Raw genomic sequence first — 16,788 nt, forward strand, 5'->3', positions numbered from 1 at the left:
TTGCAAATAATTTCTACTTCATTTGTAAATGTAGACAGATTGCCAACATGTTGCAATCAATCAAAGTCAGTCTGCACTGATAAGCGCAATTCATCTACAATGCATCTGTGGTTGCATGTGGTTGTGGTTGCAACTGGTTACCAGCTGGTAAAATTCTTATACAGTGCATAGGTCATTTTGCTGCAACTATGTCACTATCTTTAGAGGAATTTCAGAATTTTTCAGAACTCACTCTGAATGCAAGTAATCTAAATTTCTGTATATTTAGATAGACACAACACGTCTGTGATTTTTGTTGATTTATCACAGTAAAATGCTTCATCATCACAAACACATTGCATGTAATAGGTAACTTCAGTTCACTCGTAGCAAACTCGTAGCACCAAACTTGATTCAAAGATGGCAGTTGACTGCATGCTGTCTCAACCCTGGTCATGCCGCGGTCTCCAGCCACTGTTTACCATAGTGTGACTGTAGATGTTAAGTGACCAAGGTGTACAAATGAAATTCTGACATTTATCCTTCCACATGCACATCAAGTGGCAGATTTGCAGACACGTGTCTAACCAGCCACCATCTGGGATGTGACAGAAAAAGTTAGAGGAGGCGTAGCGCATGGCAAAGCTTTACAACATGTTTTGCAGGTATTGCTTGATACCTATGTCTTCCTGTCATTACATGATTTTTTTATATTACACAGCTTCCTCATTCTGTCAAACATTGCTGATAACTCACAATGTTTATGTCTGAACTGACTCTTGCTGGCACTGGCTGACTCTTGCTCTTCTATATCTCCAGACTTCTGTGCAGCTTTTGGCTGAAGTACTTATTACGACATAAAATACCATAATACCATCCTCCAGTGCATGACTAAAGATGTTAATGAAATCATTTCTAGCTGGCAGTAACTTGCTGTAAGTATGCAGACAGATTGTTCACGCCCATGCAAAGGCATTATCCTTGTGCATATGATTTGAAGGTCTCATAAATGTCTTCACAAAATAGCTGAAACAGAGAAGTAGAATGAAACCAGAACTTTGTGTACTTGACTGTCAAAAGGCTAGCATACGAACTCACCTGTGCAGGAATAGTCATCGATCCTGATGTAGCCCGTATGGCAGATACACATAAAGGAACCAGGGGTGTTAACGCACATGGTGTTCTCCCTGCAGTAGTGCTTTCCTTCAGCGCACTCATCAATATCTGAAGAGAGGGGGAGAGAGAAAAGCAGAGAAGGGGTGAGAACAAAGCTAAATGAGATGTGGGTTGCTCACTGAGAATTCTTTCAATTGAAAACTAATGAAATTACTGGCCAGATAAAAAAACAAGCAGTTATGTCCCATGCTGAAGGCTGATGGTCTATTGATTACTATTATCTGGGGTGTTGTATATTACTATTAATTGTCACTTGAACATAATCATATATTTTTTCTGGACACTTGCTGAAAGAAATCATTTGTTTTTTTTCTTAGGTTTTTCTTAGGTTTGATTTTCAGCATAAAAGAAGCTCATGTACATCGCTGTTAAACTTAGCCTCCTTGCTGTACTTAGGCCTTTAGTAGGCCTAAATACTTTGCACACGTAGAGCCACTGAGAAACGAATTTGAATTCATTAGTGGGAGACAGAGGTCAAGATTGTGATGTAGCATAACTTAAGCAGCAAGGAAGGTGATAAGTAAATATCATTAGCAGACGATTGAAGTTCTTTTTAAGCATATTTTATTGCTGGCATCTCCCTTTTACCATAAAACAATCAATCAGGCATGCAAAAATCCCACTGGCTTTATACAAGACTTTGCCCACACCCGACCTCGTTAATCCCTACCATTGAAACAAAATAGGTCAAACCAAATAATACAATTCTAAACAAAGAACAGGAATAAAGTCATGCATGAAACTGACAAACTCATTTACTCAACTAAATAGTTTGTAAAGTAAAACACTGCATACAATATAACTCAAAAGGCTACTTTAAAGAAAACAAACAATACTATACAAAATGAAAAATCCTCCATTTGGTTACACCCAGTGATGCAATCATTGACCTCATGACCCTATATAAACAGGAAGTAGTGGGCGGCCCTTCCCATACACCTGTCTCACATATAGGACCTGAATGCACAACATGGACACCATGGTAAGTATAACCAAAGCAACATAAAGAAACATCATTTACCAGACATGTGCCTGTAAACAGAAGAGAATTCAGATGATCTGATGGTTAGTAGTGTTTGCTTTAAAACACATGCATGGATGTAAAGGATGTAACTACTGCTACCACAAACAAAACCCGGGATATTGTGTGTTAAGAGAAGTTACACCAACAATGTCTAAATTAAAGCATTATGGCTGACTGTAAAATAACAGAACACAAAATAACAATATATGCAAGTGACAAATAGCAAATGAATTCTGTCCTAGCCACTTTGTCACAAAGATGCAGAGGGTCTATAAGAGGTGGGGATTGAAACACTTAAGATTGCAATGCTCGATTTTCAATCAGTCAAAATGAATCATTGCACAAAGCGGCTTGTCTGCATTTTTCCCACTCACTCAGATGATCTCAGTGCTTTGACCACTTTTTACACAGAACCACTCCACTGGAGAAGTTCATTTAAAAGGTGTGCACATAAACAAATACATTTTTACTCATCCTGTGTGATTAAGCCTCTCCTAAGCTTAGCAGAGATAGTCAAATAACACTGTGTACAAAAAACAATGATAATAACAGTGGGATAACAGCTGCAATGGGAGTGATGTCAATAAAGGACTGTGTATGCAGAGGCTCCACAGAGGTCTAATTGAGCAAAATGAGCAGCACCTGTTAGGGCATAACTTGGCTGTCTAAGCGTTTTAGGTATTTTCTTACAATGCGACCGTATTGCACTGGATTTACATTTCTTATTTGCAACATCGAACCTCTTCACACCAACGGTGAATAAGAATTGTTCTCGTAAATTTGAATGAAACATGTTTCCGTGCTTTCAGGACAGGGACATGATCGCACAGACGAGCATCGTGTCCATGCTTGACTCATTCTCATGCTACTCACTCTACCTCGAACACCTTGATACAGTTTATCATTGTGCTGTGCATTTCATTACAGGGGATAAATTTCACACTCATCACTGTGCAACCTATGAAAAAAGCAGGCTGGCAACAAGAACAGAACCCACACTCTGTCATTTTTATTTATAAAGATCTCTTCCAAAAGCTACCTCGGTATATCAGCACTCCTCAAATTTTAAAGCAACTGCCATCTAGAAAATAATTTAAGACTGTCATGGTCCCTGTGCCTCCCCGGCCAGCCCAGTGTGGCCACAAGTGTTTGTTGTTTTTCTCTCACTCTGTCTCTCCTACCTGTCTGCCTGGGCGGAGCTCTGATTGGGCTCCTGCCCTTGGCCCACGCACCTGCAGCTGATCTCGAGCGGATTGCAGTTCTCTGGCTCTTAAGGCTGGGGCTCTGAGCTGTTCGTCGCTGGAATATTGAGTAACTCTCGTTAGTATTGCCTGGCTTCCTTGCGATTCTACTGTTCCCGTGTTTGCCTTCGACTTGCCCTCGTCTGTGTAAACAGGTTTACCTGGATCAGCCCTTTTGTGACCCCTAGACCCCGTGAGTAGGAGAGTGAGCTGAGCTGCTTGTGTGGAGACTGTTTGGACGAGGAGCAGAGCGAGTGCGAAGAAGTGTGTCTCCCCAGCCAAGTGATCCCCGGGACCCTGGTGTTTCCCCCCCCTTCACGTGTATATAGTGCACCAGTGTGATTAATAAAGTGTCGTTGAACTGTGCTACCTCAGTCTGCGCCTGAGTCCGTTCCACTCCCGTGACAAAGACTGTTTAAAAATATATTACAGAGAATTGTACAACTTGAATGATCCATCTCAATGGCTGACATTTAACTTCAAATATCTGCTCTGCCATCAACTCTTGGGCTCTGTGTGGCTTTGTCTGGCTATACATATTATTTGCATTTATCTTTGTTTATTCTTGTTTATGTATTGAATATATATTTGCCATTTTGCTATATCTCTCTATTTTCTAGTCTCAAATAAAGGTTAGAGTTACACTTTTTCACTGCAACTCAAGATTGCATGATTTTTATTACCTATGCAATTACAAAATTAAATTAAATCTTTAAAATACAGCATGTCTCAATGGGGGGTGGATCATGCTGGATATGTACTGATCCACTGATATGGAGGGGTAATGTGTTAGTGTTAAATATCAACTTTGTACTTGTAGGAATGCTCCTAATGAGACAGCGGATTGTGTTCTGGGGGATCTCCTCCAAAATGTAGACCAGGGCATCACTGAGCTCCTGGACAGCCTGAGGTGCAACTTCACAATGTCCCAGATGTGAACAATTGGATTTAGGTCAGGCAAGCATGGGAACCAGTAATGCAGGGGTGGGGAACTCCAGGCCTCGAGTGCCGGTGTCCTGCAGGTTTTAGATGTGTCCTTGATCCAACACAGCTGATTCAAATGGCTAAATGACCTCCTTAATATGTCTTGAAGTTCTCCAGAGGCCTGGTAAATAACTAATCATTTGATTCAGGTGTGTTGTACCAGGGTGAGATCTAAAACCTGCAGGACACCTGCCCTCAAGGCCTGGAGTTGCCCACTGCTGCAGTAATGGGTATGAGTTCCTGCCTTCTGTATATACTCTCGTGAGCAGCGTTGGGTCCAAGGATTACATCACAATATCTAATGGCAGTCAGGTGCTTTTGCCTAGACTGTTAAGGTCTTGGCTATGCCTCCCCAGATCATCTTAGACCCACAACCCAACTGGTCATGCTAAATGATGTTACAGGCAGCATAACATGGCTCCATGGTATGTCACACGTGCTCAGGGTGATCCTGCTTTCACCTGTGATAAGCACAGGGCACCAGTGGTGGACTTGCCAATTGTGGTATTCTATGGACCCGCTACAGCCCTGTCCAGCTCTCCTAGAGTAATAGCTTGTCTCCTGAAATCTCCTGTATCCTCCTGAGACTGTGCTGGATGACACAGCAAACCTTCTGACAATGGCACGTACTGATATGCCATCCTGGAGGATACTCTGGACTACCTGTGCAAATCTGTAGGCTCCAGGCATCACTTCATGCAGCCAGTAGCGACACTGACCCTAGCCAACTCCAAAAACAGTTAAAAAAAAACAGTCAGAAAAGATGAGGAGGGAAAAATGTCAGTGGCCTCCACCTGTAAACCATTCCCGTTTAGGGGGGGTATCTCATTATTGCACCTCTAGTGCACCTTTTGTTCATCTCATTATTACAAAAGTAGCTGAAACTGATTAACACCCCCTGGCCAGATCAGTATTATATAATTCATCCTAACCAGTGCAACAGGATTATTAGGTGGGTTTTTTTTTTTTCAAAACTGAAACGCAGCAGTGGACGTTTAATAGCTCAGAAGTATCACTGTGGGATTAGGACATCCAAGTCTTACTCTGTCATATGGTCAGTAATACAAAGACCACTTTAGCCTTGGGCATCTGTTATTCCAAGCAGGAAAGGCTTCTTAGCGTTTGGAAGACATTTTCTCATGAGATCAATAGCATATACTGACATAATTTAAGAAGATAAATTTTTCCATAAGGAATGAAAAACAATCATTCCACTGAGCATCATTTACACACAAATGTTTGTGCGTATGGGGTAGAGTATGACGACTTGAGAGCTATTTTTGAGTTAGGTTGACTTAAAGCTGTTGTTATTTTTTATGACCGCAGTCAGCTGGCTATCTTGGAAGATGACGTCCAAGCTTTTATTTGTCAGCCATTTATCTAAATAGAAAGCACTGATTCATCCATTCAGCTCTCTGGAACTCTAGCTACTCTGTCTTAGTTGGATGTGTAAACAATTATTCCCTAACATGTTACCATGACAACTTCATTAACCAATGCCGTGGCTTTGTTTTTGGCGGCTTTATGCTTCATGATAATTAATAGAAGAAACTTTGCTAGTGCAGCTTCAAGATCATAATTTATTAGATTGTCCTTTGTTTTTCCTTCTCACTCTCATGATTCCAATTTTGGATCCATATTAGCTGTTGCTAAGGCAACAGCTATTCCTGGGTTCTAAACTGCATGCCAAACCTTCAGACAGAAGATGCAAAATACTGCCAGGGTAAACAAAATAATCTAGATAATGTGATGCAATCAAATGCAATTCAGTCAAACTGAACAAACTCAGCCATGTTACATCCATCAGGGCTTTATTTCTACTGACAATACAGGTCAATTGAAAACAATTTATGAGAGACAAGTTCTATAGTTCTTGACATTACCAATTTATTATTAATTCTGTGTATTCAGTGTCTATAAGTGAGCAAAAGGATACAAAACCGCTGAATATGTTCTGTGCCAGATGCTGTAGCGAAGAGCACTTCAAATTGAATTTCAATAGATTTGCATTGGCATTCACTCAGCTTGCGTGTCCTTGGGTAGCGCACCGCCCACACCCCGCAAAATAAGAGCTCAACACCTGCCTACAACTGTCGCATTCACATTTACTTGGTGTTCTTCCTTTCACAGTTCCATCAATACTTGCTGCCTTAAGCTATTCAGAGGCTTCCCGGATAAATAAAGCAAGAAGACAATCACAAACCACCTATGAAGGTGCATGCGTCCTTCACTATATGGATGGAGGCCAAACCTTTACTAGCTCTGAAAGAAAAAGGAAAACAAAGGGAGGTGATGAAGGCAGGAAGAAAATGGAAAGCAAAAGAGAAGGTGCAGATAAAAGGGCAGGTTAGTAGAAGAACTGGATTAGAAACAAAGGTACAAGAAGCTATAATGCAGAGCCGATGAGATGAGACAGATAGGGACAAAGAGCGAACGACTGAGATTGAGAAGTGAGAGAGATAAAGAAGATGGTTGGAAGAAAAGAGCAGGTAAACCTGTAGAATAAACATACAGAGTGAGAAAGTTAAAAAAAAAAGTTGTGAAATGGTGTAGTGTGTCTTAGAGAGTGAACAATTGAGACTTTAGATGGCAGAGAAACAGAACTGGAGAGAAGGCACCAAAAGGTATTAACTGAAGAGGCAGTGGAAGAAAAATTCAGTGTGTTCACTATTGCAGCAGTAACCTTGAGCACGGATCTGGTGACAGCTTCCCACTTTCTGATTGGCCGTCCATAGTGCAGCTTTGATTTAGAGCCTATTAAGTATAACCATCCATCCTGCCCCTGGTGACAGCAGTTACGTATGTTAAAACAATATGTTAGGGGGTGAGATGATGAGGGGCATAGTGTGACTGCGTGGGGGAGAGAAACCATCTCCATCTCCATTAATGCACTCCATTTTCCTGATTGGCTTGTCACATGGACATACGTGATGCACTAGGCAAAGAAGGTTGGCCAGGAGTCAGCTGCAGCCTTTATCACTGAACGGAGTGCTCGGGGTCAATCTGTTGCCACACAGCGACTGATGGCTCGAAAGTGGCTGTGCTTTCTTTCTTTTTTTCATCTTTGTATATTCATGCATAACAACTGAATCAATCATAGTCATATCTGAGGAGAAGGAATAGCTTTGCATTGTCTAGACAAGAAATATATCTCCCATGCTTAGAGAAGGATGTGTCTTTTACTTCCTGCTGCCACACAATGAGATAATGTGCAAGTCACTTATTTAGGAAAATATGAACAATAAAAATATACAAAATGTTTTTTGAGTAATATTTGTGCCAGCAAAAAGCAGCAAAATCACCCTGATTGAAGGGTATGTATATATACTGTTACAATATTTATTATGTATATTATGCATCACCAAAATTCAAAATAATGACTTAAGGATGTAAGTAATGGCTGTAAGGAGAAGCTGCAGACATGTGTAAGCATTTGGTTTCAGAGAGCTTCTTCTTTACTGTTCGATCGACAATATATGATGGCTTAAAGAGAAGATGTGTTTTATACAGTCACCACAGACACAGCACTCTGGGTCTGCTGCTCAAACCTTTTGTTTGTGAGAGGCAGCCAATCAGGAAAAAAGATAGCTTAAAAGGAGCTAAAAGAAGAAGAAGCTTGTTTCAGACGATTAATAAACTAAGGGGCTGCAACAAAGCTCACTATAAGGTAAATGGGGATTATTTTGAACTGTGAATCATGCAAAGCTACTCTAGTAGAGTCTAATGTCATGATGTGAAGGTGTGTGTGAAGGGGGTGTGACTAAAGTGCACATGGTTGATGAGAAATGCTGGGATGAGTGATTGACTTTTCAAAATGCAACTACTATCTCAGTAAAAGATGATGCCTGTGTACCCAAACTTTATATATGTTTATATAAATATAAATGCATTCCAATGCAACTTTCATTTGGATAATGATACCACAAACCTGCTTACTAAGTGCTGTTGTGTTGACATTTAAATATTCCCTCTACTGCTAAGTGATAGCACACAAACAGTTTGTAAATAGGAAATAGCAACTTATCCCTGCTCGCTTGCATAGCATGTAGTTTTTAATAGGGACTACCGTCACTATCTTTGCTTCAAACTGCAGTATAATCAAGATGTAGGAATAGGGAGATAACAATGCTATTTCCTTTGGACATCCAACAAAGGAACCCCATTTCTGTCCCACTCAACTAGGGACTCTTTTCCTCTCCCACTCTTTCTCTTTCTTTTTTGTGTTTTTCATCTGTTCATTCCTTCCTCTAACCAGCTCACTTACTCACGCAGATGGTTTCCAATAAACAGCAGAGGAGCCAGGCTTGCCAAGATGTTGTCTGATATTTCTCAGTAGCCAGTTCCTTTCAAATGTACTACAGTGAAAAGAAAAACCGCTATAGACAACAAGCTGTCCCTGCTGGCCAATCTGTGTTCCACTCAGCAGATTACCTCCACTGTTGGCCTCGGTTCCTCGTGGACGGATGAATGCGTTGGAGAATGTTATAAAAGGCCCGTTTTAGTGTGGGGGGAGTCTCTGTGCATTGTGATGCTGCAAGTTGTATTGGAAGGTGAGCCTGGGAAAAACTAATCAAGAAACGAATTTACTCAAAATAAAGTACTTTTTTGAAACACTGAAGTGAGGTGCTTATAAATCTGTCTGGTTTTTAACTTTTCCAATCTTTAGGGACAATTACTTGCTTTCATTTACACCCGTAGGGAAATCAGAGTGCGAAAGAACAACAGTCAAATGCGTTTCTTGGAAATGGAACAAAGATGATTCGTTTCTGAGCCGGTACCTAAAGATGAACTACAGATCAGCAGAAAACTGTTTTCAGCACATTTTCAACTTGCCAATTTGGACAATCACTCCTAAACAAGCCGGCCTGAAAACACCCAAAACAAATATGCAAAACGTCACTGTCAATTTGGGTAGGAGCGGGAGCCAATTAAGAAGACTGAGTGGAGAGAATACCATTAGGAGGCAACAAGAGTATAAATCATTCTGAGAGTGCAGTCGTCTAAATATCAGACACACTGTAATCAATCACTGTAAACACTTAGAAGCCTACCTGTTTGGGAAGAGCCTCGCTGCAAGTAGAGTTGCCAGAAGGTGTGTGTGTTAGACCATGTGTTTTTGTTCTCTTGTCAGTTTTTGCACACAATCTACATCATTCAACAGCAACTTAGAATTTCCACCTGGGAATAAAGATTCATCCAATTTTGCAACGATCCTCGAACCTGCAAACATCTAACAGGCTTGAAGTGCACGTAGGTGTGTGTCAATAAAGTTATTTTAAACACACACGTTACTCACTTCAATTTGGAATGACTCAAGTGAATGTCATGGACAAAACTGCCTTGTTTATGTGCGGCAAGCCTGAATGGGGCTTTGGTCTCCATCAGGGCTGTCATTAATCTGGGAAGTGTTTTCAACCATGCGTAAATCAATCGAGCATCATCATCATCCATCACACGTCACTCTGTGACTATTTGTAGCCTGTAGGCCAGAGGTCTAAACAATCACTAACAAAGGAGCATTAACAGCTATCAGAGCTCTCTGGAAGGCTGATTGGAAGATCATGCTTAGTCTTGAAACATGTGTTGCTGCGTACTGAGTTTTGCTTTTTTCCTGGGTTTTGCATTTCAATGCAGAGCTTTGGTTGTATCGAGAGCTACATGAGGATCTTTGTAGAATAGTTTTGATTTTATCTGGAATAGGGAACTCTAAAGTTATTCTAAGATGTGGCAGTTTATTGACTTGCTTTTAAAATATGCATACAGTACCTAGTAATTACTTAGTGGGATGCATGAAAATAGCTTGGGGTGGTTACTCAGCTTTAAAAGAGTTCCCTCTACTCTAACAGCCCCAATTTTAAATATTTTGACTCTTCACTGAAATCAAAGTAACCGTAATGCACTGATAAAAAGTAGAGCTGAGTGTGATCCCATCTGGAAAAGAACCACAGAGGAGTGATCTCCCATGTGACATTTAAAGGGTAGTGGGTGAGTTTGTTGAGATACTGTTATTTACACAGGAGGGAACTATCCCAGTGATGGTGGTACCATCTGTTGTGGGTGACATTTCGGCAGGGTCACAGAGGTAAACACACATGACCAGTCAGGATGTGTATATGTTTCCCTGAGTGTGCATGTGTGCCATTCATCAAAGTGCGTGGGGGTCAGGGCCCTAGCAGGTGGGGAGCCCAAAGGCTCAGGGCTCATCCCAGCAGTGATTGGGTTTTGGAGCGGGCTGTGCTCTTCAGTCAGTGCCAATTAGCCTGCTGCCACCTTGTGACATTTAAAAGACAGCTGCAGCAATGGGATTGGTCTGCGCACAAACACAAGGTGTACTTCGACTATGCGCACACATACACACACATTCATGGCTTATGGGTGATAACACATTCTGCGTGCAAGTGGTCCAGTCCTTTTTAATCAATTATTAAAATTCTTGCTTTTGTTCTCTGCCCAACAGTCTCATTATCCTGTGGTTGCTTTATCATTTTTAAAAAATATGCATTAGGACATGTTATGTGCAATTTTGTTTTCCTTGCTGATTTTAATATTCTTAACAAAAAAATATAAAATTAGCACAAGCTAACTGGTTGTGACAAACTGACTGCTACCATCTTTGAAAGGGTGAATCTGACTGAGAAACGGAGGACAATCAATCACAGGCTAGCCATGCACTAAATCATACCCTGCTTTATCATCTTTATTGTTTTGAAACAATGAAGAGTATCATTTACAAAACAAACATCATATTGTACTACATCAGATTTCAAATTATTGATGGAGACCATAAACTCATCGGGGAAATGTTTACTGCGCTCATAAATCAGTTTTGAAGTGGGTTCCTTTTCTCATAGACTTCGATACAATTGGACTTCTTTTTGCAACCATTGTTGTGGGGTGGCAATTAGAGAGAGTGCGCGATTAAGGTGCTTCCACAGTGACTTCACTTTGTCATTTACAGTGGGGGGAAATACTTATTCGATTCTCAGCTGAATTTGTAAGACTGCTCGCTCGCAAATAAACGAGATGTGTTGAATTTCTTTTGTGGTTTCATTTTAATGGAGAGAGACAGAATATCAACTTGAAATCCGGAAAAAAAGCGCATCACGTAAAAGTTACCAATTGATTTGCATGTCATTGAGTGGAATAATTAGGTGATTAATAAACAAAACGTGACATAGTAATTAAACCTTTGTTGTCAAGTACAGCGGTTTCTTGTAGTTGATCACCAGGTTTGTACACAGTGGTTCTCGTCTAAAATTGTATGGTATGTGGCCCAAACCGTTATCACCTCAATGTGGTGAAGTCATCCTGTACCATTAACAGAAAAACAGCCCAAAAGCATAATGTTTCCACCTCCTTGCTTGACTGTGAGGATGATGTTCCTTGGCTCCAAATGAGCATTTCTCTTCCTCCAAACACGGCGGGTCGAGTTGACGCCAAAGGGCTTGATTGTGGTCTCATCTGCCCACAGGACTTTCTCCAAAGTCTTCTCTGTACTTGTGGAGTATAAGGAGTATGAGGACCGTGTGGGTTCTGAAAGATTTCATTCCATTACAATATAGGGTTGTTATTAACGGTGCTCTTGGTGACTGATGTCTCAACTGGCTTCAGATCATTACCCAGCTCCTCCCGAGTAGTTTTGGGCACATCCACCACCTTTCTCGTGATCATCCTCACTCCATGAGGCAAGTTCTTACACTCCAGACTGAGTGCGATTGTTGTTGACTTTATGTTTCGTTCATTTCCAAGTAATTGCAAATGAATGGGAGAAACTGGTTCTGTGGATGGGTGTTCTCTATATGTATAATGAGTTGAGATCCGGATTATCTGTAACTGATTGATTACTTGTAGACAGTCTGTGGGAGTTGGGGATAAAATACTTTTTGACAGTCAATGAAATTTATAACCTTTATGTAATGTGTTTTTTCTGGATTTTTTTTTGTCTCTTTGCATTAAAATAAATTACCATGAAATTTAGAAACTGTTAATTTTCCTCTCGGTATGTCCATCTTTTATATACAGTTGTTATATTTCCCCGTTTACAATTGTAATTTGTTCAAGTACGTAATTGATGTTCATGTGTTGACATGCTTGTTTTCATATATGCTGTATCCTGTGTGCATTTAAGGACCAATTCACCCAAATATCACATATAATGTATTCAAATGTTATCTTCCAGACTATTGTTTCTTTGTTTTTTTCTCTAGCTGTAAAGTTGTACTTAGTGTCCAAAATATCACAAGAACAAACAAACAGATAGCTAGGGGAACAACTCCACACCTATTGCCTGTGAACCTAAATCCTGGCTTATATATCTATATTATTACTATTATTACTGCTCTAATTCCACATCAGTAGTCAACATGTCCCACTCTTACAATGCATCATCCTTTTGCTCTACATCATCCTTCTAAGATAAACAATCATTATCACAGCAAATATGTAATAATGCACAGATTATAGGAGTCCCGAGCACTCCAGATTAAGTTTACTTCAATGCACAGCTGTTTTAGGAATTTGCCTCTATTTTAAATATCCGTTACATTTGATCTAAATAACAAATTCAGGCTCAAAAAACAGACAAGCCAGACACTCAGAAGCATTGAGGCAAACACGTCACTAGTTTTGCTGATTTGTTTATAATGAAACACAGACTACTGCTATTCCGATACTTCTGTACTTTCCGCGTCGTAAGCATTCCCAGTTAAATTCCATTCTCCAGCACCGTGCTGCAGTAGAGACGGAAATCTTAGAGGCTGATATCTTCATGGTTAGATACCTTTCATGTAGGGTGTTTTACTTTTAAATTGGATCAAATGACCCCATAACGCTTATATAGTTACCTCACTTCTTGTTGTACTATTTAACACTGGAAGTGCTTTTGTCTAAATGCGGTTCATTAAATCATGATTAATTCAATAATGAGGCTGTGCCTGAATGTAAATCGAGTAAAGTGAGTTAATAAAATGCCACAATCTGCGATATTGTATGCACACAAAGCCCCGTTGCATACTCCACTTCTTCATTTAACACAATATTGTTCCGTTTTTAACATTTCCCATATGATTGCAACCAAAAAAATCAAACAGCTCTTATTTTTGCACAATTCTGACAGTGAATTTCTAAAGTAGGGCATTTCAAAAAGCAGACAACAATGGGAGATGTCTCTCTGCCTGCAGTCCTCTACAATGCTGAGATGAATAATGGCATTATCTCAACACGTTGAACTATACTGATTGTTCAATTTAGAGACAATCACACAGTCTGTCACTTCTCCACTGCTCGCCGCTCTGTCTAATTCTGTCCTAAACACATGCACGCATGTAGCAAAATAGGCCTTCAGTCTGACTGCTCTGTGAGAATAGGATGGAGAGAAAACTGGGCTCTTTTTCTGTTGGGGAACTCAGCGCTCAAACACACAGACAAACACACACACATACATGCAACTTCACACACACCCACACAGACTTACACAAAGGCAGGGCTAGTATCCCCCTGAGTTTTCCCTACTGCTGTTTCTATGAAAAATTTACACAGAAGTGATCTCATCGGCTATTTTGAGCGCATCTCTGACCTAGGAATGTTTTAAAGAGCTAGTATCTGCTTCTGCTTTTAGTGATCTTTGGCGTTATGTTTGACATAACCCAAAAATATGCATATGTGTACATATACATAAAGTCTTGTATGCTGTGTACCCATGCTTTTCTTTCTTTTATGTTTTTTTAATCTCCCTACTTTGTTCAATACAATAATTGCCTTAAAGTTTGAATTATAATCCCACCTACAAGTGTTGCTGCATTGAAGCTCATTAAGAATTGAAAGCAGGTGGTTTCATTCATCTTTCTTTACATCTCATTGCAGCCACAAAATGGTGCATGAACACTAACATTCTTTTGTTGAACTGAGCATCACTCACTCACACACACACACACACACACACACACACACAATCATGTACTGTGTACAGAGACAGATGAAGAAAAAATCAATTGCTTTTGAGAGAACTCCATCATCAAATTGACTCAATTTCAGGTTTCTCTGTGCAGTCTTTGATGCAAAAACTAACCACAATCACGGCCATCCAATTTCATAGCAAGAGTCAGCCTGCTCTCGAGATGAATGGAGATGAATACTTGGGGCCTGAAGTTTTGATGTTGGAGGCACAGGTCTGTCTGCTTGCACTCACTTTTACGCTGGTAATGACATGGGTGGCTACATCCTTATTTCTACAAGAATGAACTGCTGAAAATGTTCAAAGAGCTTGTGTGATAAACTTGCGATCACTAAAGAGCAAAAGGAATCAAGCTGCAAACTTTTAACATGTTTTTTGAGTCTTTCAATTCACACTACTACAATACTGCAGCTGTTTCAGCTTAAGTGACACTGTTATGCTGGTTATCTTGTTGGATATATTTTTAGGAAAATGGGATATTTCTTTTATTTCCTTCCTAAAAACAATCACTAATTACAAATATCTGTAACTACATCTGTTGTGTAGCAAGCTAGCAGCTGTACTGTTGAATTAAGGTAAAACACCGTAAGGTAACTGTTGTTGTGATTTAGCACTAAATAAATAAAATTCAATTGAATTGAAATGAATTAAAGACTTGCTGGGATATTTACACTACATGTGTATGCTTCCCACATTTATTTATGTATAGTAATGTATTGTGCATCCTATAAGAACTTAATGTTGTGCTTTTATAGGTGATACTTTGTTGTTACATTGAATACTCTGTATAAATGATGCACTGATCAGTTATTCGGATGGGACATCAATCTGATCCGAACTTGAAATGCCAGGCCGAGTGTCAGTGACAGCAGACACGATCGATCTAATTCAATTTTATTTTGGTCTGTGTTTACAACTCACTACATTACCTGTGGTGGACTGTTTGCTAGCAGGAGACCTAACATACCACGAAGAAAGCTAACAGGAAAGGGTCAGTAAATATCACAGTCAGTCAGCCAGGTTATGGTAGTCTTAAATGCTTGAACTGAAGCCAACCGAGCTTCGCTTTAGGATCATAAACACGTTTCTCTCTTATCTGTGAGGGTTCTTCAGTTCTAAAAGCTGATGGGGAATAGCAGGTATTTAACCTCCAGTGGGGGGTTGTCACTTGAGGTGGCCCTGAGAGCGGTTGACCCACCCTATTATCATGTGAGTCGTAAGGGTCACATGATCTGAGGGACTTCTTAGAACTGAAGAAGTCCCTCGGATGAGAGGTGAAACCCATTCCTGGACCTAAAAGAAAGCTCAGTTTCCATCAATTCAAAGTCTTAAGATGGTCAGCGCAGATATTTTATGCCTGTAACACTAACACCTCTGTATGCTTGCAAGAGTTTTCCTGCTTTTATAATATTGTTACTTCACATACTTCTTGTGTGGACAACAGAGATGGGCAGTAACGCGTTACTGTAATCCGATTACTTTTTCGAGTAACGAGTAAAGTAAGGGATTACTATTGCAAAAACGGTAATTAGATTACTGTTACTTTCCCGTAAGCACGTTGCGTTACTGCGTTACTAAAACCGTGATTTTCTTGCGAGAGTGTCTCATGACAATGACGTAAGCGAGTGCGACGTTCGTGACAACAGCTGTGTGCAGATCAACAATGGATAATATATCGAGTGCGGGAGAGAGTATGAGCGTGCAGCGTTTAAAGCGTGGAAGTACTGACCTTACTTTGAGTTTGATTCCATAAAAAGTGACAAAAACATTAGTGTCCGCTGTTCACTGAGTGGGAAGAAAACCCCTTAACTTCCGAGCAAGCACCGAGTGCGCTACCACGTAATGTGAAATTCACAGAGAAACTCGCGGATTGTTCCACTGACCGCTGCGGCACACCTGCACCAGGGTAAACCTCCGCCTACGTCACTCCTGCTATACAGGTGAAAATAGAGCAACAGGACCGCTAGTCTTTGATTTTATTTATTTTCTGTTGTGTTTTACTTGCATTTATTTGAAAGACTGAGTGTAAACACAAAAAAATATTTTATTTTATGTGCTGGAATGTGCAGAAAATAGGTTTAAATGTTAAACTAATTTCTTCCAGTCAGTGAATGTTGCATATAATTAAATTTTTGCTTGATGCTCACTTTGAACGTCTACTTAAAAAATACAAATATGAAGGCAACCAAAAAGCTCAACACGAGCCTTCAAAACAGGGGTTTAGATAAGTTTAATGTAACTAATTCAACAGAAAGTTTAAATTCAGTCTTCTTGTTATTATACAAAATCCTTTGCTTCAGTCTGACTCATACTCACAATCTTCCTGATGTACTGCCTACAATATAAGCAATATTTTCAAGGTAATGGTTTAGGTATAGCATTTTAAATTCCTTTCTCCTGTTGAGAAGCTGTACAATGTTTCATATTCTATA

General features: G+C 40.0%; 1 protein-coding gene across 1 annotated transcript in view; it reads right to left on the minus strand.

The window, feature by feature from the left end:
- The window catches only part of nell2a (neural EGFL like 2a), an 87,002-nt gene that overhangs the window by 38,469 nt on the left and 31,745 nt on the right, over positions 1-16,788 (minus strand). The window contains exon 13 of the mRNA XM_086299206.1: positions 1,078-1,203. Within this exon, the coding sequence (XP_086155332.1) occupies positions 1,078-1,203 (126 nt within the window). The remainder of the gene's footprint in view (positions 1-1,077; positions 1,204-16,788) is intronic.

This window comes from Aulonocara sp. 'chitande type north' Nkhata Bay, linkage group LG7 (genome assembly GCF_057382095.1).
Source record: "Aulonocara sp. 'chitande type north' Nkhata Bay isolate Kocher_YH1m ecotype deep benthic linkage group LG7, A_spYH_male_GT1.1, whole genome shotgun sequence".
In the NCBI taxonomy this organism is placed as follows: domain Eukaryota; kingdom Metazoa; phylum Chordata; class Actinopteri; order Cichliformes; family Cichlidae; genus Aulonocara; species Aulonocara sp. 'chitande type north' Nkhata Bay.